This window comes from Scyliorhinus canicula, chromosome 14 (genome assembly GCF_902713615.1).
Source record: "Scyliorhinus canicula chromosome 14, sScyCan1.1, whole genome shotgun sequence".
Lineage (NCBI taxonomy): Eukaryota > Metazoa > Chordata > Chondrichthyes > Carcharhiniformes > Scyliorhinidae > Scyliorhinus > Scyliorhinus canicula.
The window spans coordinates 58,128,545-58,155,892 of NC_052159.1; the positions used below are offsets into that span (position 1 = coordinate 58,128,545).

At 48.6% G+C, this 27,348-nt stretch overlaps 1 protein-coding gene across 1 annotated transcript in view; it reads left to right on the forward strand.

The window, feature by feature from the left end:
• The window catches only part of arhgap20 (Rho GTPase activating protein 20), a 144,930-nt gene that overhangs the window by 45,142 nt on the left and 72,440 nt on the right, over window positions 1-27,348 (forward strand). Inside the window, exons 3-6 of the mRNA XM_038817771.1 lie at window positions 9,457-9,627; window positions 20,882-21,031; window positions 22,225-22,266; window positions 27,101-27,185. Coding sequence (XP_038673699.1) covers window positions 9,457-9,627; window positions 20,882-21,031; window positions 22,225-22,266; window positions 27,101-27,185 — 448 coding nt within the window. The remainder of the gene's footprint in view (window positions 1-9,456; window positions 9,628-20,881; window positions 21,032-22,224; window positions 22,267-27,100; window positions 27,186-27,348) is intronic.

Genomic DNA, 27,348 nt, shown 5'->3' on the forward strand with positions numbered 1-27,348 from the left:
AACTCCACATGGACAGTGACCCAGGGCCAGGATTCAATCCCAGCTCCTCAGCGCCGTAGTCCCAGTGCTAACCACCATGCCACCGTGCTGCCCTGCAGGAAGCAGATATAAGCAATATTGTCTTGCAAGAAACCAGAGATCCAAGGGTACCCAGTGTTTGATGACTCCTTACTACAGGCCTGTGAAGCAATGGTGTTCTCTTGGCAGGGTGGGTATCTGAGAGATTATGGGGAATGCGAAGCTTGAATGCATGTGGTGCTCCATGGAGAGGAACTTAGGAAGGAGAGTTGAAACCCTGGAGGTGGATCCTTAATGAGACATCCAAGAGGCAGTGGCATGAGAGAACATTGCAAGGCGTGTTCTTGAGAGCGGAGTTTAGAAACCCTTATGTGAAAGGCCAAGTTCCAGTGAGACCAGGTGGCTCCCAACGTGACGAGCATGGGGGAGGTTGATGAGAAATAATTTGGTTTCCGAGTGTGGTGTGTCTGACCACAGTTCACCTATTGGTTTACAGATGTACTTACTGCTTGTAGTGGATAGAAGCTGCAGAGGCCGCGCACATGACACTGGAAATGGGCTGCGGGACAGGAACCTAGAAGGCTGCTGACTCTGCAACTGTGGACTGTGTACTTACTATGAACAAGATAGATTTTGTAACTCATGTTTTTCGTACAAATCTGGATATATCTGTAAGGTGGAGCTTAGGTGAAGGAGTAGACTATTACAGTTCAGCTTTTTTTTTAAATCCTTTTGTTCAGTTTCACGTTTAAGTCAGGAACTTTCAAGCTGAATTCCAACCTGGGATCTGGCCTATCCAGTAGAAACATCAGCTGGAATCGTAACAATGACCAAACCAGTGTGCTCCTCTGCTGCCTTACTTTGTGGAAAACCTTGACTATTGCCTCCTCACTGAACCAGGGGACTGTCAGCTAATCTTGGACCTTAAGTGATTGGACGTTGCTGTGCCAGTCAGATTTTGCTGCTGTGGCCCCTAAAAATCCCAGCAACTCTCACTCTGAGTCAGCACTTGAAAAACGAAAATCGCTTATTGTCACAAGCAGGCTTCAAATGAAGTTACTGTGAAAAGCCCCTCACCAGGAGCTTGCCCGCAATATTAAAATTAGCCTGACCCCAGAAAAGTCTGCATGGTCAGCTGATTTCCCATTCGGTTGTCAGGAATACCATTCCACAATTTTACTGCTTTGATTTCTGTGCAAGAGGAAACCCTTGCCCAAGAACTCTGGTTGTTGTTGGCTGTCCTCAGCTGAAATGGAATCATCATGTAAGAAGAGTCTCCTGTCTGGATGAAGACCATCTCTGTGGGATTCATACGTAAGGTTATTTAAAGGAGTGATTATTTTTAAACACTGGATCTGGCAAATCCATCAGCCTTTGATGCTCACAACCCCAGAAGGGCTGAAGAAATTATCTTTAGAAATGAGAATGCACCAGCAGACAGTAGAAAACATCCACAGACACGTGATTCCTTTAATGCTAGCTTTTAACTAGTTAGAAAACATGTGAAGAGGATAGCATACATTTGCAATAGCAGGGACGGCATGGTGGCGCTGTGATTAGACAGCTGCTTCACAGCGCCAGGGAACCGGGTTCAATTCCAGCCTTGGGTGACTCTCTGTGTGGAGTTTGTACGTTCTCTCCATGTCTGCGTGGGTTTCCTCCGGGTGCTCCAGTTTCCTCTCCCAATCCAAAGATTTGCAGTTTAGGTGAGTTGGCCATGATAAATGTGCAGGGTTTCGGAGATTGGGCGGGGGATGGGCTGAATGAAGTGATATTTCAATGTACCCCCAGAGTCACCTAGGAGGCAGAAGGAAGACATTTGGTCCATCGAGTTGAAGTTGGCTCTCTAGTCCAACCCAGTCAGTTTGGTTCCCCAGCTCTAACCCTGTAGTTTGCAAGTTTATTTCCCCCAGTTGCCATGCAACTTTCCGTTGAAATCTTTGTTGCTGTTTCCACTGTCCCTGTATGATGTGGAGATGTTAGTGTTGGACTGGGGTGAGCACAGTATGAAGTCTTACAACACCAGGTTAAAGTCCAACAGGTTTGTTTCGAAACACTGGCTTTCATGGCACAGCTCCTTCACCTGAGGACGGACTTGGGCTCCGAAAACTAGTGATTCGAAACAAACCTGTTGGACTTTAACCTGGTGTTGTAAGACATCTTACTGTCCTTGGAGTCAGTGTGTTCCTGGTCGTTACTGCTCACTGGGTTTAAAAAAAAAGTTCTTCCTCACAACCCCTCTGTATCTCCTGCTGAAAACCATAAAAATTTGTCTGCTGCTACGTCTTGTACCTTGTCTTACTTATCTGAACTGCCATAACCTTGTACACCTCCAGCAGATCTTCCCTCGACCTCCCTTGATCCAATGAGAACAATCTCAGCTTCTCCAACTTGACCTTGTATCTAAAATCCCCCATCCCTGGAATCGTTCTGGTATATCTCCTGTGCTCCTTCAAAGAATCCTGACTTCCTTCTTAAAGTGTGATGACCAGAACTGCCCCACATTATTCTAGTTGTGACCTATCAAGAGCTTTTGGATTTGATACCTCTATTTATTGTAATCATTCAAGGGATGTAGGCTTCCTGGCAAGGCCAACATTCATTACCCATTCTTAATTGCCCCTGAGAAGCTGATAGTGAGCTGTCTTGAACTGCAGCAGACCATATGGTGTAGGTACATCCACAATGCTGTTAGGAAGAGGGTCCCAGGATTGTGACCCAGAGACATTGAAGGAACGGTGATATGTTTCCAAGTCAGAATGGTGAATGACTTGGAGAGAAATTCCAGGTGGTGGTGTTCCCATGCATCTGCTGCCCTTGTCCATCTAGATCAGGGGTGGGCAAACTACTGCCCTCGGCCCGCCAAAGGTCTTTATGCAGCCCACCAAGTCAGTTTAAAAAACTGACTTGGTCAGTTGGGTTGTTGGGTTGGGTTACTTACTGGTATAGGGTGGATACGTTGACTTGAGTAGGGTGATCATTGCTCGGCACAACATCAAGGGCCGAAGGGCCTGTTCTGTGCTGTACTGTTCTATGTTCTGTGTTCTATCAGAATCATAACCGGGTGAAGTAATTATTTTACTTAATATACTATGCGGCCCTTTAAAATTGTGAATTTCTGAATGTGGCCCTTGCACGGAAAAGTTTGCCCACCCCTGTTCTAGATGGTAAGAGTTACGAGTTTGGAAGGTGCTGCCCAATTTATGAAGCCCAAGGTCTCAAAAACTTTGCAAACAGCCCCCTCGACATGTTTGGCCACCTTTGGAGCAAACGGTAAACACTAAATGGTTTCTGATCAGCTGCCCATTTTGAACGTTGCTTGATTTTACTTTCCATTGATGGAGAGTAAAATTAGGCAGGTTAGATTAAAACCTACCCTTTATATATGAAAAATCAATATTTGGCACACATTGTAAACTGTCTATAAATATCTGTGACTCCCACGATACGACTATTCAGTGTTAAAGCTACCATGGGGCCTGATTTAATGGAACAAAAAGAGTGCTGTTTTGGGCACGTTTAGTGGGGTGTTTCTCGGCACCTGCTGCAATTACCTTAATTTCCTGCACTGACGAGCAGCTCAGCTCATCGGAACACAAAGAGATTGGGGGGCCATTTTTAAATGCCGTCTTGATCTCTGGACATATCTCAGATTCCCCACTGCAGCCTCCGGACACCCCAACTTACCTGTTAGAGGGTTCTTGAGCCCCCCCCCTCACCCCACCTCATAAGAGCAGCTCATCCTTGGGCCTGACCCTGATAGTGCCAGCCTGACACCCTGGCAGTGCCACTTGGGCAGGGTGCCCAGGTGGCAGTGTCAAGGTGCCCGGGTGGCAGCAGGAGGGATAGGGTACCACCCAGGGTCCTCTCCTAGGTGCCTGGTCCGTGGACCAATGCTAAATGACGCTATGGCAAGGTCTCCCAGGCGCGGGCATTCGATCCCAGGCCTTGGGACATTCCGGCACCGACATATTTACGTGAGCTTAACTGCTCACTTAAATATGCAAATCTGGATCATACCTTGTGATGGCAAGATCCAGATTGCGACGTCCCTTGAAACCTCATTAAATCTCACGTGGCATCCCGAGCTTCGCAAATCTTCCGAGAGGCCTCTCGTGAGATTTAACGGCTTTGTCCTGTCTTCATTCGATCGTGCCCGTGCTGTGTGATTCATAATAACTGCTGTTTTGACTGTAAATTACACTGAATCAAACCTTTTGGGAACTAAATTTCCAGAAATTGTTCAAAATGTTTATTGAAATTTCTTTTCAGCCACCATATTTTTTCTGCAATTTTAACATCCGATAGAACACATTTAAACTATTAAAATAAGAATACATGTTTCAAAATAAGCTGATTTAAAGAAGTCACAAAGCTGCTTTTTGAATTTTTTAAAGCCTTCATTAAAGAATTTACTAGAAGGTCTTTGTCTGTTCCAAAAACCTGCTCTTTAATTTGATCATTTTGCTTTGAGCTGTAGTTCTGCCACGTGAATTTGGATTGTATAGTCTGAGATTGTGCAGGTATTTATTTCTTTGCAGGAGGAATTGGTGCCACTCAATCAGCTATACTAATAGAAACATTTTCTTTTTGCTGTTAGAGTTTCCCACGTACTCCAAATGGTTTTGAAAAACAAAAATAACAAACTTCATGAGGAGTTCTTAACAAAGAAAAAAGGTTTGGGCTGGATTCTCCGCCTTGCGACACCGGGAACGCGAATCGCAATGTGAATGAGAATCAGGTGTCATGCACAAATCAAGGTTTGTGCCCGACGCTGATTCTGGTTGTCCCCTTTGGGATCGGGGTGGCCTGGCTCAAACCACCATTGCTGCACTCTGTCTTTTAAATGCACCCCTTTTGTTCCACATACAGGCCCCTGGCTGTTCACCCTGCTGAGTGCTGCCTATGTCCTGTGAATGCTCAGGGAACCTCTTGCATCTGGGAGCCCAACCAGGCCTCCCCTCGTACCTCAGCTGTTGTATCAAGGGGTGGGGTGGCCAAGCTTAATCATAGACTCACCAGGTGTTGGCACTCCTCAGAAATGCTGCCTCACTGCAGAGGAAGCAGGGGATTAGTAGAGCTCACTCCAATCAGAGAACACCTGCACCATGGTCTTTGGAACCATACCTGGTTCTCTGTCCCCTATTGGGGCAGAGGCCTCACCATTGAACCCCCACTCCTCCAGATCATCAGCTGTCTCCTCCTGGTGCGGCCGGCAGTATAGGGGCTGGTTTAGCACAGTAGGCTAAACAGCTGGCTTGTAATGCACAACAAGGCAGCAGTGCGGTATTATTGTTATTATTATTATTATTATTATTGACTGCCCCTGCCACCACCTTCCAGGTGATGTTCAGGAGGCAGGATTGAGTGTGCACCCACCCTAGGGAAGAGGGTATCCCTCCTCTCCTTACTGGTATGAAGCTGTGGGTCCACCTCGGTTCCCAGACCTCAGGGTGGGGGGGGGGGGGGGGGCAGGTCATCTCTGAGCCATCTTTGTGGCTGGAGTGTGTGTGTGGTAGGTGGAGTGCTTAAAAACTGCTCCAGCTGCGAGGCCCATTGGCGCCAACTCCAGCTCCAGTCGTTCGAACGCCTGTTGGGTGGGGAATAGCGGGAGAGGCCAAAATCTAGATCCGTGCCAAGCAGCAAACAATTTGTGATGCAACCAGCCCACTCCCATAGACAAAATTGGGATCTCACCAATTATCACCACTTAAACTGGGGTTACTGGGTTATGGGGATGGGGAGGAGGTGTGGGCTTAAGTACAGTGCTCTTTCCAAGGGCCGGTGCAGACTCGATGAGCCGAATGGCCACCTTCTGCAGTGTAAATTCTATGATTCTGTAAGCTCTATTTCCATATAATCAACGAGAGTGACCTCATATCCAACGGCCTCCGTCATTCATTGGCCTCCCCAGCCGTGAGCGGTTGCCCCCCCCCCCCCCCCCCCCCGGTTGCCCCCCCAGTACCACCCTGGTGCCGATTAGTACTCCTTTTGAAAAACGTGAACCTGATGGAAGGGCTTCTATAGGGAGCCGAGTGAGTAGCCATCTTTGCTCACAGGCAAAGACGTCAGGGGCATTGGGCTTGCCATCCCAGTGCTCGGCGGGTCGGGGTGGGGGATTGGAAGCTCGGCTGGAGGTGGGGGACCCGCTGCAGGGGTGGGCTGCCATGGGGCGGTGGGGGGGAAGGTACTGGGAGGGCAACCGGGGGGCAACCACTTACGCCAACCCCTGGATCATGTGTACCCGTTCCGGGAGCAACGGTTGTCCCTACCTGTCTGCCCAACCGATCACACATAACCCCTGCAGACTGCCAAGGCCTCTGGCTGTGCGGCTGAAGGCTATTGCTGATAGGGAATCGGCAGTCATGGTTAAATGAGCACTTCACACATGCCAAGTGGGTTCACATGGGTGGCGGCTCTGTAGCATGTGGGAATCATTGCCTCGCACCCCAATCACACCCTGATGCCTGGACACTGTGCTTGAACAATGTGAGAGGCAATACCACGCACGCAACAGCCGAACACTCCGGGGATGGGACACAGCTCCGGGAACATGTCCATGGCCGGAACCTGGGTGAGCGCCATGGGGAGGGGTAGATACCTGGAGAGATGGACAAAGGGTCCGGAGGTCGGTCTGCATTGTGGAAGAAAGTGACCAGAGGCATCATACTGGTTGTGCAAAAAGGATTTTAATGTGATGTACAATACCCCCCTCCCCTCCCCCAGTGCTCTGTGACCCTCAACGAGCTTGGCCCTCCTAGCTCTGCCATAACGTCTAGGTGTTTCCCCAGGGTGCACATCTCATCTGAGGTTGAGGCTGCCAGTTGCCTACCTTGTCCCGTGGCCCTCGATGCCCCTGGTGGGCATCCTCTGGAGGCTCTGGGGATGGAGGACCCTGGCTCACTTATCGGCAACACATGCACAGCTGTGCCACTCTGTCCTGTGCTGACCTCGAGACATGGCTGCATCAGAGGGGTGGAACTTGGGGGTGAGCTGGTGCCCACCATCGCCACTCCATGGGATGGGTCCGGGTTGGCACTCAGCGCTCCCTCCTCCCAATTGGTGTCTTTAGGGCCCTGGGGTCCACTTTGGGACAGAGGGGGTGTCGGCCACCACCGGTATGGGAATAATGCGGGAGAATGGACATGTGGTTAGTGAGAGGGAAGGGTTGTTACAGCTGGCATGAACAACACACTGACAGGTCGTCATCTGAATGGAGGCTGGTGGATACTCACTTCTGCAGCTCAGGCCAATTTCAACGTCCATGACCACTCTGTCCTCAGCCACCTCACAACCTCTAGAACCTGTTCCTCATAGGGGGTGAGGGCTCTGATGTTCAGCATCCTGCCGCCCGTCTGGACCCTTTGCCAATTGTTGTGGTCCAAATTCTCCTCCGGGAACGGAGAGAGGGCACTGTGAATCTCACACTTCATGCATCGTGGGGGGGGGGGGGGTTGTGCAGGTGTGTGCCAGGGTGTGCTGGGGCATAGGTAGGGGGGGTGGTATGGTGCCATCCATAGAGCCATGCGGGGTGGCAGACGGGACCGGTGCCAGGGGGCCAATGCCAACTCACCCATGCGGCCCAGTGGAAGTCATTGAACTTCGTGCGACACTGGGTAGCAGTCCTCCTGGTGACACTCTCCGCACTGGCGGCCACTGCCTCGAGTGGCACTGGCTGCCCTGTGGCTGATCCTCTGACCCCCTTGAGGAACAGGGTATCCTTTCTGGACTCCACCGCGTCCATCTGTCTAGCCAGGTCCGAATCTCCGAATCATGGGGCGGGTTTGGTCGGTGGCAAGGCTGCGTGCTGTCTGGGATTTGCTCTCCGGGATCGGTATAAGAGCTGCTCCCCCTTCCTAACGGGGAGCTGCCGAGCGCGGTCCTGACGAATCAGCTGGCAGGACAGTCCTTTCGGGCGTGAAGCCCATGTGATATCATTCAGTGCCCTAATTAATGTTCGATACCGGTGATGGCCTTGCCGGGTCGGCCGTTGGCAAACACCCGGCAGTTCCCGCTCGCAACTACATTAGATCGTGCCCTTTACCTTTGCTACCGAGCATTTAGTTGTGATTTTAAAAATATTATTTGTGTCCCCAAACCTGAATTTCCACGCTAGTACACCGTTTGATAGGCATTGACAAGTCTCCAATATCTTGTCCTAGTACAGTACCGCATTGTTATTTAGGACTCCGAACAGTAAAGGTTGATGGGCTTCTGTTGGCAATGCAGAAGAACTTATTGGGACCCTCCTGGTCCCATTGTTTTGCAAATAGAAAACCAACCCGGGCTGATTTCCTGCTGGGTTCATCCAGCACCAATCCTGTTGGGAAAACTGAGCATTGACTGGTCATTGAACCTAGGATGGCCCTGGTTTAAATGGTCAATACTGTTGATCCAAGAACAGCCCTAATACTATGCCAGCGAAATGTTCAACAACTAAGAAGCCGTATATTCCACCCCCCCACAACCCAGAATTATTATAGTTTGAGAAGGTAGCGCTGAACTGCTGCCTTGTAGCGCTGCAGTGTTTGTAGTAATGGGGATCCCAGAATGGTGTTAGGTATAAAATTCCATGATATTGATCCAACAATGATGAAGGTAAGGTTGTCCACAAGTCAAATTAAGATACCTAGAAAGGAACTTGCGGGTAATGGTGTTTCCATAACATTGATGCTCATGCTCTTCTTGGCAGCGTGAAGTGAAATGCTGTTGAACGAGGCTTGGAGAGTTAATGCAGTTGATCCAGTAACTGGTACATAAAGTATCATGGTGTGCAAGTGATGAATGGGTAGACATGAAGCCTATTATGAGGTTGCCTTTCTAAAGTGGTTTCCCAGGTGTGATGATATGATCTGCATACTCGTCTGCCATTGGGCCAGAACGTCGGCTTACCATTGGCCCTGGTCGGTCATGTGCCTCTCGACCGATTGGCCGAGAGGCTGAGTTAACCACGCCTCTATCAACGAGGTATAAATGCTCAGAAGCCTGACGATCGTTCCTTTCCACTGTAGACGATCGCCAGGCTGTGTTCTAGTTAATTAAAGCCTGACATTGGTAAATCACTCGCCTCGCGTGCAATTGATGGTGCATCACCAGGATCGTTCTTATTGCAGGTTTGCAGCAGAATATTGTGCGCTACCTACTCTGGACTGACTAAAACTTGCAGTATGACCGGGTTATAAGTTGTAAGGGTATCGTTGCTTAAAGGGTGAGATATCACTGTAGTGAGAAACATTTGGACAAGCTTTATACTTTTATGAAACTGAAGCAAACTACTCTAATCACTTGCTGTGCTTCATTAATATTTTAAAGCTATTTTAGCTCTTCATGTGCTTAGAATTAATCAATTACTGAGGTGGCAAATGGGTTCAATTTCTTGAAATTTGATTGTTCAATGATTTGACCTTCAACTTATTTTCATTTTGCTTTCTTTTGCAGAGAAACCTGCCTGTTCTCGGTCAGTCCAGAACTCTGTCCTCTTGTTCAGTCAATTATAGGACCGCACAGAAAGTTTCTTATGGAAGGACACGCCCAGCTCAAGACTGGTCTCCAAACCCAAGACCGACATCTCTTCCTGTTCAATGATGTTTTAGTCATTGCAAAATCCAAGTAAGAAAAGATCAGAAGCAGAGTTATATGGAGTTGAAACATTGACTTCTCTCTCCACAGATGCTGCCAGGCCAGGTTTTTCCAGCATCTTCTGTTTTTATTTCCAATTTCCATCATCCTCAGTATTTTGCTCTTTTAAGAAAAAGAGCTAATCTCCATTTTGCAGTTCTTTTGAAATTGGTTTTAATGAGACCGTGAGTCTGGGCACCATCTTGCAAAGATTATGAGAGCAGGGGAGGTTATTAAATTGCTAGTAGTTCCTAATAAGGAAAGGTAGTTAGTAAACCACACTAAACCATTCAAATGAGGAAGATACCAGCTTCAAAGCAACTGATCTCAACTGGGGCAACAGTTGGAGACCACAATTGACATCTGACTAAGGAAAAGAACAGTAAACCAAGTTTCCTGCTCCAGGTTTCTATCGTTTGAATCATATGTGTTGACTTTGGGTAAGCACAAATCAATAGAATCCCGACAAGCCAGAGGAGATCATTCAGCCCATCAAGTCTGCACCAACCTTCCGAAAGAGCACCTTATCTAGGCCTACTCCCCCAGACTACCGCATAATCCCGCGCATTGATCATGGCCAATCCATCTAACCTGCACACCTTCGGGCTGTGGGAGGAAACGAGAGCACACGGGGAGAAAGTTCAAACCCCACGCAGACACTCACTCAAGGTCGGAATTGAACCCGGGACCTGTGAGGCAGCAGTGCTAAACACTATGCCACCGTGCTGTACATAAATCTATAAATCACATTTGAATTCCACTAGCTGCAATGGTGGGGGATTTGAATCCACATCCCCAGTGTAGTAATGTGGACCTCTAGATTACTAGTCAGTGATTCTACCGTTACACCACCGTCTCCCCAGATTATAGTAAAAAGTCTTACAACACCAGGTTAAAGTCCAACAGGTTTGTTTCAAACATGAGCTTTCGGAGCACTGCTCCTTCCTCAGGTGAGGAAGGAGCTGCGCTCCGAAAGCTCGTGTTTAAAACAAACCTGTTGGACTTTAACCTGGTGTTGTAAGATTTCTTACTGTGTTCACCCCAGTCCAACGCCGGCATCTCCACATCATGGTCTCCAGATTATAAAAGGCAATTTAAGAGGAAATAAATAAATTTAGTGTTTGTGGTCATGGGGGAAAAAAACAACTTAAAGTGGAGCCGATGTGAAATGCTAATAAACTAATTAAAGTGAATGCTAAAGTTTCTTTTGAAAATGCATGCAATTCTGTGGTTTGTTGAAATAAAAAAAAGGAATAAAGATCTGGGGCGGGATTCTCCGACCCCCCGCCGGGTCGGAGAATCACCAGGGTCCGGCGTCAATCCCGCCCCCGCTGTGTCCTGAATTCACCGCCACCAGAGATTCGGCGGGGGCGGGAATCGTGCCGTGCCGGTTGGTGCCCCCCCCCCCCCCCCCCCCCCCCCCCCCCCCCACCGCCGATTCTCCAGCCCGCGAAGGGCTGAAGTCCCGCCGCTATCAAGCCTCTCCCGCTAGTGCGGATCAAAACACCTACCTGACTGGCGGCGTGGGCGGGCTCCGGGGTCCTTGGGGGGGGGGGCAATCTGGCCCTGGGGGGTGCCCCCAAGATGGCCTGGCCCGCAATCGGGGCCCACTGATCGGCAGGCGGGCCTGTGCCATGGGGGCACTCTTTTCCTTCCGCCTTCGCCATGGTCTTCACCATGGCGGAGGCGGAAGTGACCCCCTCCCCTGCGCATGCGCGGGGATGATGTCAGCAGCCGCTGATGCTCCAGCGCATGCGCGGACTTACGCCGGCCGGTGAAGTCCTTTTGGCCCTGGCTGGCGTGGCGCCAAAGGCCGTTCACGCCAGCCGGCAGTGCGCCAACCACTCCGGGGTGGGCCTAGCCCCTCAATGTGAGGGCTTGGCCCCTAAAGGTGGGAACACTTCCGCACCTTTGGGGCAGCCCGACGCCGGAGTGGTTCACGCCACTCCAACACGCCGGGTAGGGGAGAATCCCGGCCCTGATTTGGAACCCAATAATGGTAACCTAAACTGGTTGAATAGTCTGTGAAAAGCAATCTGCAAATTTCCGAAGTTAACATCAACATTTGCTGCAGAGCACGAGATAAAGAGAAAGATAAACATGTAAACAAACTAATGTAGACTGGAGATGCCTGTGCAAGATATTGCCTGCATGTATCTTTAAATACTTAAATCCCTCTGTGTAAATATGCATTTTTAATGATATGATTAAAATACTTGGTGAGAAATTGGGTTAAGTTCCGACTATTCTGATTAAGTAATGCATGTTTGAGTGCATTGTAAACTAAATGCTGCAAATGGCTGGATATATCATAATGATTTAAAATGCACAAAGTGGTCTCAGAAGCCTCCAATATGGCAGACAGAAACATATACTCATTTTGAGCTGGAAGTGCACTGTCTGCCATACTGGTAAAGACCAGAAATGCAGAATGCTGTTCCCATGTCTGGAATAGGTATTTGGTCCCTTGCATCTGTACATGAAGGACCGAGTAACCGTCTGAGACACTCATGAGCCAAGCCAATATTCCAGCTCAATGACCCCCTACATATCCAATCTGTTGCTCACTAATCTTTACTCGCTAATTGAAGTTGCTGTGATATCAGGAGAAACCTATTGTGCATTCATATGTCATCAGCTTGTTAATCTGTAGCTCAATGCAAACAAAACTGAGACCCATTATCAGGGATGGCTTGAGGCTCACTGTTCGGGCACAGGGATCCTTCCTCTGTTCCTCCTTCCACCCATGGGTCAAATTGTCAGTGGATTTGTTCAAAATATAAATATTCTAAAGTTACGTTAGTTAGATAAGTTAGCTGTAATATTCAACGGAATTTAATGCCCTGGTTTGGTGACAGGGACTCATTTAATCCCTTGTTTAAAGGCACCCTGTGCTTGATCAAGGGACCCAGCATCTGGAAGGGGGACCCACTGAGAGCCTGGCTAACCCCCCCTTTCCATCACTATGCACCTGTGGCATGGTAACCAGCAACAATATTAGGCCTTCGGTGAAAGTCATATTGGCAGCAGCAGCCGCCTCCCCAGTGGTGCCGCTGTTCAAATAGCTGCAGACCTTTAATTGCCTGGCAGCTCTTGGCGGGCAGGACTTCCACCTCGGCTTTTTGATGACAGCTGCTTGGCCCATCCGGGCCGGAGAATCGGCGTGCCGGCCCGGGGCGGAGAGCTGGCGCATACCCCGACCGGTGCCGCGCTGATGCGTCCCGGCATCGGGGCTGCATGGCGCGATTCGCGCTGCGCCGATTCTCTGACCCGGAAGGGGGGGGGGGTCAGAGAATTCCACCCCCAGTGTCTGCATTGAGCACGCTACTGCATTCGACCAATTTACCCATCTCAGAATAACTTTCCCTATTGCCCTCGTGTGTCTCACTCTCCAACAGTCCTCCCCCCACCCAACCCCAGTTCCAAGTGGGGCGTTTTCTGCTTTTGTTAATTTTAAAACCATCTTTTTCCTATCGCTCATGGTGAAATATATTACATTATTCTGGTGACTCTCAAACCGGACTCTAACTTGGGACTGAATTCTTGGGGCAAGAATCAGTTAGAAAGTAATACTGCTGCGACAAGTACAGCTTATTATCTGCTCTTGTGTAAGGGAACCTTTTAGTTGTTCTCTATAAGAGGGATTTCTCTTGATATGCCAGGGATAACTCTTGGAAGAACAGTTCCTGGGGAATGAACCAGGGAATGGCTGCCACCTATTTTGTTTAGTTGAAAAAGGTGCAACATGTGTTTCTTCCAATTTATTATTTATTGACCTCTTTAATATCAGTTTTGTCTCCAGTTTTCATTAATTGGGGCAACACTTTTAATTTGTATTGTCACAAGGTGCCAAGGTACTATAGAACCATAGAATCTATACAGTGCAAAAGGAGGCCATTCGGCCAATCGAGTCTGCACTGGCCCTTCGAATGAGCTACCCATTTATACTCCCCCCTTCCACCCTGCCCTATCCCTTCAACCCCAAAACCTAATCAGCACACCCCTGGACATTAAGGTGCAATTTACCTAACCTGCACACCTTTGGACTGTGGGAGGAAACTGGAGCACCCGAAGGAAACCCACGCAGACATGGGGAGAACGTGCATACTCAACACAGACAGTGACCCAGCATAGAATTGAACCAGGGTCCCTGGTGGTGAGGCAGCAGTGCTAACCACTGTGCCACCTTGCCATTTTGTACCGTTTCATCATAATCTAAAAATAATCCCTTTCAATATCAATGTGACTTTTCCATTTCCAACACCAGCTAATGTAATACTAACAAGTGCTGAATGATGAGTAGTTTTGTGGCTTGCTTTGGATTTATCTAGAGATCATTGGATTGGATGGAACACACAAGTTGAAATGTTTCTTTTCCAGCTCTGTGGTCTGGGTTCAAAGCCAATAGAAATCTTTGTCCTCCATCGTTTCCAATCTCCTACATAGAATCTTCAAATCCCTACAGTGCAGAAAGAAACCATTCGGCCCATCGAGTCTGCACTGACTCTCTTAAAGTTCAACCTATCCAGGTACCCACCCTATCCCCTGCAACACTGTAGCCCCACCTAACCTGCACATCCCTGGACACTAAGGGGCAATTTAGCAAGGCCAATCCACCTACTGAAATGAGTGGTAAAGTTTAATTCCAATTCTTGGTAGCAGTAAGATGTTAAGCATCAAGCTCTTCTAACTTAAACCAGAGAACTTCTCAATTTTATTCACAAATAAAACAAACATTAAAATAAAATTTGTAAGGGTGTTCCTCTTCAACTCATCAGGAAAAATAATTTCCCTCCCTGAATGTCTCCAGCCTCTGAAGTGATTAGTGTGCGTTATTCATATCTTTAAAGATCTTCATGATTTCTCCTTGTAGGACGTCTGGTGGCGGGGATGTGCTGAATAGTCACACATCAGGTGACTCTCCTCCATCAGACAGATAGATAGGCACTGTTGACCGAATTTAGCCCACAAAATCAGACTAAAACATCCCCTCACCCTCAACGACAAGATATATCGTAAAACTGCCAGGAAGCAGTATCTCATGAGGTCGCAAGAATACCAAGAACTGCGGCAAGGGACAAGAGCGGCGATCAAGCGGGTCAGCAGACCCACGAGGTGAAGGGTCCCCGGCCACCCCCGAGGGAGGGAGGCCAGTAACACGATAAACGAACCCCCCCCCCCCCCCCACATGATGGATGGAGGACATTCCTCACCAGGGAATGAAGGAGATGAGTGACAACATTAAGGCCGAAATAAAGGGGGCCATGGCAGCACTCCCATCCCTGCCAACAAAACACTGAACAAGCCCAGTGATGGTAGCCACCTTCAGAACCTGGAACCAGATGAGGCAGCACTTCGGCTTGACCAAAATGTCCACCATGGCCCCATCTGTGGCAACCAGAGGTTCACACCAGCCATGCTTGTCGCCACCTTTAAGAGGTGGAGACATGACCGGGGGGGGGGGGACACTGACTGTTGGGAAATTTTACACAGAGGACAGGCTAGGAGAGACTTCAGCTATCTAATGGAAACAAACTCCGACACCCACAGGTTAAGAACTTTCTCCGCAAGGAGACAACGGCATACCCACAGAACCCGAGACACATAATATTAGAGGAGCTATTGGACGTGGGCAATCTGGGGAGGAAAAACTGCGGGGACCTGTACAGACAGCTATTCGAAAGAACACGCTCGCCACTGAACGAAACATGGGAAAAATAACTAGAGACAGAAATAGGATGGGGACTCTGGAGGGAAGCACTGAACAGGGCCAACTCCATCTCCTTATATGTGAGGCCAGTCCTCATGCGGCTGACAGTGGTGCGCAGAGCGCACCTGACAAGAACCCGAATGAGCAGGTTTTTCCCGGAGGTGAAGGAGAAATGCGAAAGGTGCTAGAGAGGCCTGGCAAACCACACCCATATGTTCTAGGCCTGCCCCAAACCTGTTGGCTTTTGGACAGCCTTCTTCAGGACAGCCTTCTTCGAGGCAATGTCCAAGGTTTTGGGGGTGAGGGTGGAGCTGTGCCCAAGAGTGGCAGTCTTCAGGGTATCGGACCAGCCAGAACTACATATGGGGAAGTAGGCCAATGTCCTTGGCTAGGTTTCCCTAATCGCCCAGCAGAGAATCGTGCTTGGCTGGCGATCAGCAGCACCACCCATGGCTGCAGACTGGCTGTCAGAATTTCACCACCTGGAGAAGATCAAACTTGTTATCCGAGGATCAGAGGGTGGCTTCCACAAAGCATGGAGGCCATTCACCAACTTTTTCCAGGTCCTGTTTGAGGCCAACAGTCAATGGAACAAGGGGAGGTGAGAGGAACATGGGAGCGTACAAAACGGAAGGGAAGGCAGGGGAGGGGAGCAGCCAGAGACGAGAGGAGGGGAGGTCAGAAAATAGCTGAACCAGGGGACCAAGAACAAGGCCGCAAGAAACGGAACCCCCAAAGAAACACCGTACCGGGGGGGGGGGGGGGCAAGTGACATCGGGGGGGGGGGGGGGGCGGGAAGGGGAAAACGTCGCACACATGTAAATACAAGATAACTGACCATAGTATAACAAGTAACCCAAGAAAAGATCCAGAAACAACAAAAGGAGGGGGTGGGGATGGGGGTGGTGTCCATACCAAGGGAAATGTCTTGCATATTGTAACTAGCGCACATACCATTGTTGAATGTACAGTGTATAAAATGTAAAACTTTAATAAAAATATTTTAAAAAACTGATTTCTCCTTGTACTACTAACTACTAATGCTTCTCCTAAATGCCTTTTGTCCCTCTTCTCCATATGTATTTCACTGTTGCCTTATTATCTCACCTGACTTTCCTCAAAGTTCCTTGTTCTGGCCTCCTGATATTTTGACTTCTGGCCGTAAGTTGAATTATTTAGTCTTTTTCTGACCTTCTGACTTATGCCAAACAGCTCCCCCTTCTACTGTATTGCTCACTGACTGATTTCAGGGAATTGCTGAGAAGTAGTGGTATATCAGTACTCCCTGTACTCTGAAACTGGATTCTCCCCAGTAGCAAATAGTCCAGTTTCAGAGAATGGGGAAGATTGAATACTCCGGCCTCTCACCCATGTTCTGTGCATCTCTCGCACTGAAAACTCACTGAGGAATCAGCAGCCAGTCTACATGAACAGACTAGGAGAGCGACTCTGAGACACCACAATAAAGAAGAGTTTTATGTTCTGAAGGAGCTTGAATATAGGCTTTTTGTAAACTATGAGGCTTTCAGATTCATCTTACCGCCTCCTGTTTTTGGTTTGTTTCAATCTCCAATAATCAACTAGATGTTGGTTACTGTAACTTGTGCACAAAATCTTCCATTGACTTGTGTGTCAGCACCTCCTACGTTGACACTGAGGCAATCTTGCAGCAAATCATGCCAGACTCCACCAAATAGAAGCTTTGCTGATGGGAAAATACTTTCAAGGTTGAATTAGTAACTTACAGAATCTAACTTGCTGAATCTATAGGGCGCGATTCTCCGCCCCCCACGACGGGTCGGAGAATAGCGGTAGGGCCTTCCCGACATTTTTCCCGACCTCCCGCTATTCCCCCCACCCCCCACGGCCGCCCCATGACACAAATCGCTGCTCGCCGTTTTTTTACGGCGAGCAGCGATTCTTCCCTATCCGATGGGCCGATTTCCCAGGCCTTTACGGCCGTTTTCACGAAGTTAAACACACCTGCTATCACAGTTCGTGAAAACGGCCGCAAAGTGCCGTTCTGCACAACCATGCCACCGATTGGCACGGCCGTGCCAAGGGTGGCATGGGCCTGCGATCGGTGGGCACCGATCGTGGGAAGCGTGTCCGATTCCCGCGCACTCTTTGTCCGTCCGCCGCCCCGCAGGATCAGTCCGCGGGGCGGCTGAGGGGCATGACGGACCGCGCATGCGCGGGTTTGACGCATATGCGCGATGACGTCAGCCGCGCATGCGCGGGTTGGAGCCGTCCAACCCGCGCATGCACGGCTGACGTCATCGTGCGCGTCAGCCGCCGTGAGTCTTGGCGGCCGGGCTTAGCGAACGTTCGCTAAGCCCGCGCTGCCGTTCTTCCCAGGGCCGCGATGCTAGCCCCAACCGGGGGGGGGGGTGAATCGGGTCCCGGGAGGGGGCGCGGAGGCTGCCGTGAAACACGGCCGGTTTCACGGCAGCCTTTACGACTCTCCGCATTTGCGGAGAATCGCGCCCACTATGTGGTCAGCACTGGGACTAGAATCTAACTTACTGAATCTATGTGGTTAGCACTGCGACTGCGGCGCTGAGGACCCGGGTTCGAATCCCGGCCCTGGGTCACTATCTGTGTGGAGTTTGCACATTCTTCCCGTGTCTGCATGGGTTTCACCCCCACAACCCAAAAGATGTGCAGGTTAGGTGGATTGGCCATGCTAAATTTCCCCTTAATTGGGGAAAAAAAATTGCGTACTCTAAGTTTAAAAAAAACCTTACTGAATCTATTGTACATCATTTCAAAAAAGTTGCAGTGATTGAGTCAACAGCTTCATTGTTGTGGAATATTAAAGGAAAGCAAATTTCTGATATAAACTGACCAACTCAAGTGCACAGAACACTGGTGCTGTTCTTTTGCCCCCCCCCAGTCCCCCGGTTCATTTCCTCAGCTCAATAAACTGGTTAGCCATAAAACAAAAGCAAAATACTGTGGTTGTTGGAAATCTGAAATAAAAAGAGAAAATGCTGGCAATATTAGAAAGTCTGAGGTAATCTGTGGAGAGAGAGAGATTAATGTCAAGTGAGAAAGCTTTGCTATTGACTAGTTAGCTTTGATGGGCGCAACATCGAGGGCCGAAGGGCCTGTACTGCACTGTAATGTTCTATGTTCTATTCTGTGTATGCCAGCAATTTTTTGGTGCTCTACTTTTGAAAAATATTTAGTGCCCAATTAATTTTTTCCAATTAAGGGGCAATTTAGTGTGGCCAATCCACTTAACCTGCACATCTTTGGGTTGTGGGGCGAAACCCACGCAAACACGGGGAGAATGTGCAAACTCCACACGGACAGTGACCCAGAGCCGGGATCGAACTTGGGACCTCGGTGCCATGAGGCAGCAGTGCTAACCACTGTGCCACCATGCTGCCCCCTTTGGTGCTCTACTTGAGTGGTCATTCTCTGTGTGTTGCCATTCGGTGCCAGCATGCCTTGCAACCACAGGAACATGGAACTGTTCCTGGTCTCGCCTTCCATCAACTCCTACTTTCCAGCAGGGTCATTGAACCATGATCCGAAGTGGGAATCCTGCTTGCTCTGGTACTGAATCCAGTATGATCCGTGCAAAAATCAGCTAGATTAGCATAAAATAAGGATCAAACCAGGAGTCTGAGAGGATTGTGAACTCTCTCAATTGTGATGGTTTTTTTTGAGATTTTACAAAAGTAACCAAGAGGATAAAAGAGAGCTTCTATGGAAAGGACATAAACAACACGAGTACTAGGAACCTGAGATGAACCTGGAATAAAAGATAAGCATGTAACTTCCCTGTGAGGGGATGAAAGTTTCTTGTGTGCTCATCATTAAACGCCTAGTTGCAGATTAAACTATTTGTTTACCAATAAAAAATTGCTCTGCTTATAATATTTAGCTTCAGTTTGATAAGGAATTTTTTTGTTAACTTTTGCAGTTTGAAAACTGTGTGTGGGGGGGGCGCGGGGCGCAGTGCTGCTTCCCAACGCCATGCCACTTTGTCAGATGTGGGAAAGATGGCTGATTGGCTAGAATTGGGCACTCCATGCCCTAAACAGGGATGCCTGGGCAGCAAAAGAATCACCAGTATCTAACACCTTTCCCTCAGCATCACTCGTCGCACCTCATTGCCCCCCCCCCCCCAAATCCCACTGGCCCAATCACCATTGCCCGTCTGCCTTGCCCTGCATTTCCTAATCCCACTTATCCCTCTCCAAGGGCAGTGCTGGGCTGTTGGTCCATGAGATTAGGTTGGCATCACCTGGGATTGGGACTGTCATTAAAAGGAACGGCAGCCCTGGAACAGCCACTTAATTGGCCTCCCATGGGAATATGCCTCATTGGATTCTGATGTCAGCAAAACAGGAGTCACTTCCTCATCTCCCACTCTCGATCCCAGAGGTAGAACTTCTATTATCCCAGTAAAACGCAATCCACAAAAAAGAACTGTATCCTGCGTGGAATTCTAAACATTGATTTCCAGGGAAAGGTCAACATAGAATACTAAGAAAAATAGACCCACCTTTAATTCAGATATGCTATTGAAACAAAGAATATTATGATTAGGACTTGTCAGCAACATGACAAAATCCAGACTCTCTGTCCAGAAACTTCCATTTTAATTCTGTGACAAACAAAGGTGAGTGTGATGCTGAGAAACTTTGGAAATAAGCTGATTAACCAGTGAGCTCAGTAAATTGCAAAAAGTAAAGTCCTGGGCACGATTCTCCGAAATGGAGACAGAGTGTTCGCGCCGTTGTGAACTCCGTCTCGTTTCACGACGGTGCGAAACGGGTGCGGGCACTACCGATTCTGGCCCCCACAGGGGGCCAGCACGGCGCTGGAGTGGTTCATGCCACTACAGCCTCCGTTCCCGGAGCCAAATGTGCACCGCGTCAACCCGCGCATGCACAGTTGGACCGCGCCAATCCGAGCATGCGCAAGTGGGCTGCCAACCCGCGAATGCGCGGGGGACTTCCTCAGTGTGCCGGCCCTGACGCAACATGGCGTGGGGGTTCAGGGGCCAGCTGCGTAATAAAATAGGGCCGGTGATGGCGAGGCCGGCCCGCCAGACCCCATTGGAGGCCTCCCCGGTGAAGGAGCGTTTCTCCCTGCCCCACAGGCCGCCCCCCCGACCCTTTGCGCAGAGTTCCCGCCGACCAGGTGTGAATTGCGCTAGCGGGACTCTGCGATTTCCGCGCGGCCTCTTGGCCCATCAAGGCCGAAGAATCAGCGGCCCATGACCGGCGCCGTGCCAAACGCGCCGGCGCAAATGGTGCAGGTTCTCCACTCCTCGGAGAATCGCCTGCCGGCATCGGACCAGCGCCGTGGGACAAAATGGCGTGAATGGCAATTCTCCCATATGGCGCGGCATGGGAGAATCGCACCCCCCCTTTCTCTATTTAATGTAAGAAAGAGGGGAAGGGTTAAAATACAACTTTCTTGATGGCCTACCGTACGTAGCAAAGGATGTTATAAGGATGAATGATGGATACGGTGATTTAAAATAACTCATCATATGTTGCTTACATTTTGCAGATCTGCATCTCATTTCAAGCTGAAAAAACGTGTCAAAATTTGCGAGGTGTGGATGGCGACCTGCATGGATGAGGTGTGTGAAGGAAGCACGAGTCCAGAACTTTCCTTTGTGATGGGCTGGCCCACTACTAATTGTGTGGCTACTTTCGGGTAAGGATCTAGTTCGCCAATCCAAACTGATTGGATCAGATTAATGGCAATTGGCTCAATGGGCATTCTTTGCTTTGGCTAAATGTAATTAACATTTTTATTTTGTATAGATCAGTACATTAAATTTATTTGGTTCATTGTTCTACAGGTAGCAATAACTTGCTATATTACTCTTTGGTAATATATCGTTACTCTTTGCTTTATATATCCAGAATGGTCTGATGGTGTGATTCTCAAGAAACCACCAATCTTCAACTTATAACAAAATAGATTTAATGAATATCGAACTGATTAATATTGAATTCTGTAGAGTATTGCACACTCTACAGAACTCAAACTAGTAATCTAGTAATTCAGAATAAAGGGTCAACTATTTCAAACGACACGTGCTAACTATGCTGTGATCTATCTCTTGAGCATTCTGCTGCCTAGTCACCCCTGGTTCAAAGACACCCAAGATCCTTTGAGTTCTCTTACTTATATTGGAATCTAGTGTTGCCATCTAGTGGTTGTGTTACACTAAGATATAATCATGAACCCTTTATAAATCTCTCTGTATACATATCACTACAGAACTAATCTCTTGTACCCTTGATTGTGCTGTAAGTGTGATGTAAACTAGGTCACCTCCAGACAGTATTTTAATTGAAGCTATCATAGGTATAGTCTACATATGGAACTAATGAACATATCAATCAACAGGTTTCAAATTAATAATCAGATATGATAAGTTAAGCAAGTTTTGCAAGGGGCAAGTACAGGTCAGTTAAGGATGCCACATTTTAAAGACCAAAAGCAAACCTGGGCCTGTATTTGTTCAATGACGTGAGGCAGAACTTGAAATCTATGCCATGTTTACTCACATTGGACAGAGTGAAAGGACCAATGTAAACAAATCCTTGAAAGATTGCTTTATATCGTGCTGTCATGTGCCGTGTCTGTTTAGCTGCTTGTAGAATTGCCAGTAATGAATTTAAGTTCAAAAGGAGGCAAAAATACATTAAAACTCTTTTCTGTCTATATTTAATTCAACTGAATAGTGTATTCCAAGAGCATTGTCCTGCCTTTTAGGCATTAATGTGACAATTAGATCATGTAGTTTCATATGAGGGTGTCTTCCATTGTGAATCATTTTCTACACTAACTAGGCATGGTGTTATTTTTGAAATTTAAAGGATTTTATTTTGTTACAGTTCACCAGAACAGAAAGAGAAATGGATGTCTTGTCTCCACAGGTACGAAACCCCACAACATTTTATGTGATGTAAGCAATCTGATATTGTTAGGCTTTAAAGCAAAAAAGATTAAACTCACAAAAAAAAATTGTTTTCGATCGAACTGTTTACAGAGAAGCTAGTGAATTAATTTAAAGCTGTTTCCCCTGGGTTCTACCCACTGAATGGTTGTGGTCAACCTAGGAGGTGTCATGGGAGCCATGACACATACATACATACAAACAAACATGAATCAGGAGCGGTGTAGGCCATTTGGCCTCTTGAGCCTGTTCCCCCATTTAATAAGATCATGACAGATCCTAAAGCCTTGCAACTTTTCTGTCTGCCCCCATAACACTTGACTCGTTTGCTCCCATGTCAAGTAAGAGTCTGTCTAACTCAGCCTTGAATATATCAATGACCCAGCATCCACTGCTTTCTGAGGAAGTGAATTCCACAGACCCTCCGAGGGGGAAAAATGGATTCTCCTCTCATCTCCATCCTAAACGGGAGACCTCTTCCCTTAATCTGTGTCTTCCGATTTCTGTTTCCCCCATGAGTGGAAACATCCTCTTGCAGGTTCCCACCTGACCAGACTGACAGCTTGGCCAATGGGCATGAATGCAACCAAGTGGCAGGAGACCGCAGCTGGGGATTTGTGGGTGTAGTGTCCAGCAGTTAATAGTGGGGGAAAGTTCAGGGTCATGATTGGGAAGGCAAGGGTGCAGTTCTCAGATTGGGAGGGAAGGGGAGGCTAAGAGGCCAGTGCCTGGACTGGAAGTGAGCGGGGCATCTTTCTTCAATCAGGGGAAATAAGTTAGTGAGGGAAAACCAAGCACCTGTTCCCATCCTGCTCCACAAGAAAATCTGAAAGCTAAATTTACACCGGGCAGGTCTTTGCTGATCGGAAAGGTGACAATGCCCCTCCTATATCCCCTGCTCAGGCCTTGGGTTAATATTGCAGATCAAGTCCTGGACATTGATAGCAATCTCAGCACTTGCTGTTTCTTCCTAATTGTCCTTGGGAAAGTAATGCAGAACCTCAACTGAATGTCTCACTAGATCATTTCGGAGGACTGTTAAGAACAATAGCATTGCTGGGGTCTCGAGTCACATCGGCCATACTGAGTAAGGATGGCAGATTTCCTTCCCTCAAGGACATGAGTGAACAAGAAGGGACCTTAGAACAATCCAATAGTTAAGTTAGTCACCACTAATATTTTTTTTAAATTTCAGATTTTATTCAATTAACTGAATTTAAATTCCCCTGCTGTCTTGATAACAAGTGAACTGGATTTCCCTCGAATGACATAGTCACTGGCTACCATCCACCAATCATCTGGCTTGACCTGCAATTTTGAAACAGGATCCCACTCCTTTCATCCGGGTGTCTCCCCCACCCCACAGTGGAGGGGCAATTAAAATCTGGCCTGACTCACTTTAAAAATAATGAATCATTATAGTGGCTGAATTATCCAGACAATATTGGATCCAAGCAGAGGAAGCTGGACATAGGAGCTAAGGAGAAGTTGAGCGTTTGATATTCTGAGATAATTTCTGTGAATTTTTGAATTCATTGGGGTTTTTTTTTTCGAAACTTTTTTATTCTCCTCCTTTTTCACATTTTCTCCCAAATTTACACCAACAACAAACAATAATCAGTAACGATTGTAATGTCAATCCCCATGTCAATAACAACGAACCCATCCTCCCACCAAACCCCAGACATTGGCCCGCATGTTAACATAAACAAATGACAAAAAGGAATCAGGAATCGCCCATAGTCACCATTAACACATACCGTCCTCCCCCCCTCCCCCCACCTCCCAGCCCCCAACCCCCCTAATGTTCAATGTGATCCAATTCTCGAAAGTGCATAATGAGTAACGCCTATGAATTGTAGAACCCCTCCATCCTTCCCCCTCAGTTCAAACTTGGCCTTTTCAAGCGTTAAGAATTCCAACAAGTCACCCCGCCATGCCAGGGCACAGGGTGGAGAGGTTGATCTCCACCCTAACAGGATCCGCCTGCGGGCGATCAACATCTTGATCGCCCGCAGGAAGGCTACAACATCTGCCTCCGCGCCTGTTTCTAACCCCGGCTGGTCCGACACCAGGAATATGGCCTCCCGGGTCCGGTTTCACGTGCACTACTTTAGAGATTACCCTAAACACCACCTTCCAGTAATCCACCAGCTTTGGACAGGACCAAAACATTTGAACGTGGTTTGCGCCGCCCCCCCCCCCCCCCCCCCCCCCCCCCCCACACCCAACGTTCACACAAATCTTCTACCCCCTCAAAGAGCCGGTGGAGGTGGAGGCATTCACCCTCCGGAGCACCTCACACCAGAAGAGCACCCCCTCCATACTCTCTCCAACTCTTCCTCCCGCTTTGCCTTGATCCCTTCTCGTGGTGCCTTCTCCTCCTCCAAAATAGACCCGTAAACGGACGATACTGCCCCCTTCTCCAGTCCCCCTGCCGTCAGCACCTCCTCCAGCAATGTGGAAGCCAGCTCTACTGGGAAGCTCTGTATCTCCTTTCTGGCAAAGTCTCGGACCTGCATGTATCTAAATATTTCCCCCTGCATCAGCCCATTCTTCACTTCCAGCTCCTTCAATCCTGCAAAATAACCCCCAAGAAATAAAACTTTTAGTGTTCTAATTCCTTTCTCCTCCCGGGCGGGATTCTCCAATCCCGCGGCAGAGTGTCCACGCCGTTGTAAATGCCATTGTATTTTATGACGGGAAGAATGGGCTGCTCCCACGTCCAATTCTGGCCCCTACAGTGGGCCAGCACGGTGCTGGAGCGGTTTGCGCCGCTCCAGCTGCAGAACCCAGCATGCACTGTGCGCCGTGGGATCCGCGCATGCGCAGTTGCGCAGCGCCAGTGCGGACGCAACAAGGGCAGCAAAGTAGTACAAGTGGATAGCACTGTGGCTTCACAGCGCCAGGGTCCCAGGTTCGATTCCCCGCTGGGTCACTGTCTATGCGGAGTTTGCACGTTCTCCGTGTCTGTGTGGGTTTCCTCCGGGTGCTCCGGTTTCCTCCCACAGTCCAAAAACGTGCAGGTTAGGCAGATTGGCCATGATAAATTGCCCTTAGTGTCCAAAAAGGATAGGAGGGGTTACGCAGATAGGGTGGAAGTGAGGACTGAAGTGGGTCGGTGCAGACTCGATGGGCCGAATAGCCTCCTTCTGCACTGTATATTCTGTGTTCTAACATGGCACAGGGCTACAGGGGCCGGCGCGTAGGAAAGGAGGCCCCCAGCCACAGAGGCCGGCCTGCAGATCGCGGGCTAGGCCACATCGGAGGCCCCCTTTGGGATCAGACCCCACCCCCCCCCACAGGCCACTCGACCCTTGCACGCCAAGGTCCCGCCGGCCCAGAGCAGGTTAGAATGCCGCTGGCATGACTCGGCTCTTTTCCTACGGCTGCTCGGCACATCTGGGCCGGAGAATCGGCGGGCCGGCCGCGTAGAGTGGCCCGCGACTGGCGCCGCACCAACCACTGCGGAGAATCGCGTGCCGGCGTCAGGAAGACGTAGTCCGCTCGCAGGGATTCTCCTGCCCGGCGCAGGGCTTGGAGAATCCCGCCCCCATATCCGAAAATTTCCATCCCTCTTCCCTGGCTCAAATCTATGGTTTCCCCGAATCGGCATTTCCCTTGACCCTGCCCCCAACCCGAAGTGCTGTCAAAACTGCCTCCAAATTCTCAACGAAGCTATTACTACCGTTCTCCCTGAGTATCTCCCCGGAGCTGTCGGGAGTGGCGCTGTTGCTAGCGCCTTCAATCCCGACCCACTACACAAACTCTCCTCCATTCTGACCCATTGGAAGTCAACCCCTCTGACCCAGCTCCGTACCTTCTCCACATTCGCTGCCCAGTAATAATACATCAGGTTCGGGAGACCCAAACCCCCTGCCTGCCTTCCTCTCTGTAGCATCTTTTTAATTCTGGCCACCTTCCCTCCCCATATGAACAAGGTAATCATCCCTTCGATCTGTCTTTTAAAAAAAATGCCTTCGGCAGGAAAATCGGTAGGCATTGAAAAATAAACAGGAATCGCGGCAACACATTCATTTTAACCGCCTGTACCCGACACGCCAGTGACACAGAGAGGCCATCCCACCTTGCCAGATCCACTTTCACCCTCCCCACCAAGCTAGAAATGTTGTACCTATGGACCCCCCCCCCCCCCCCCCCGATCTCGGGCAACCTGCACCCCCAGGTATCTAAAGTGAGTCCCTGCCTTACGGAATGGCAGCCCCCCCCACCCCTGCTCCCACCCCCGGCCAAGACACCATAAAATACTCACTCTTGTCTAGATTTAATATGTACCCTGAGAAAGACCCAAACACCCGAAGCAGCTCCAGTATTCCCCCTATTGACACACTTGGTTCTGACACATATAATAACAAGTCATCGGCATATAAGGACATCCTATGCTCTATTCCCCCCCCCCCCCCCCCCCCCCCCCCCCCGGCACTATCCCTTTCCATACCCCCAAACTTCTTGATATGATGGCCAATGGCTCAATCGCGAGTGCAAATAGCAGGGAGGACATAGGACATCCCTGCCTAGTCCCACAGTGGAGAGAAAAGTATTCTGAGCTGATGGCATTCGTACTTTTATTGTAGGAAGATTTATTAAAACAATGTCATGGAGTTCTACAAGTTCAATGGCTCACAATAACAAACTCCTTCACTTTTGAATGAGCTTTAATAATTATGTTGAAATATGTTTTTAAAAATTCCTTCTGTTTTAACTAAATTACAATTCAAATGATAAATACGATTGCTGCAGTATCTCAATACTGGATTCTTGAGTGTTACCTGTGTCTCTCCCTCCCCACTCAGATGCATTAAAGAAGAGAAAGAAAAAGAGCATCCTAAAAGTATTCCTTTGAAGATCGTTACTAGAAATGTTGGGAGCTGTGTATATGTAAGTAATGCAACAGAACAATGAAGTCCAGTTGCAGTCTAACATGCTTGACTTCATCAACTTCTCATGTTATCTTCCACAGTACCTGAATTAACAAGGTATTTCAACTTTTCTAAAAATATATTTTTATTTGCCATATTTTCATAATTTTCGCTAGACAAAA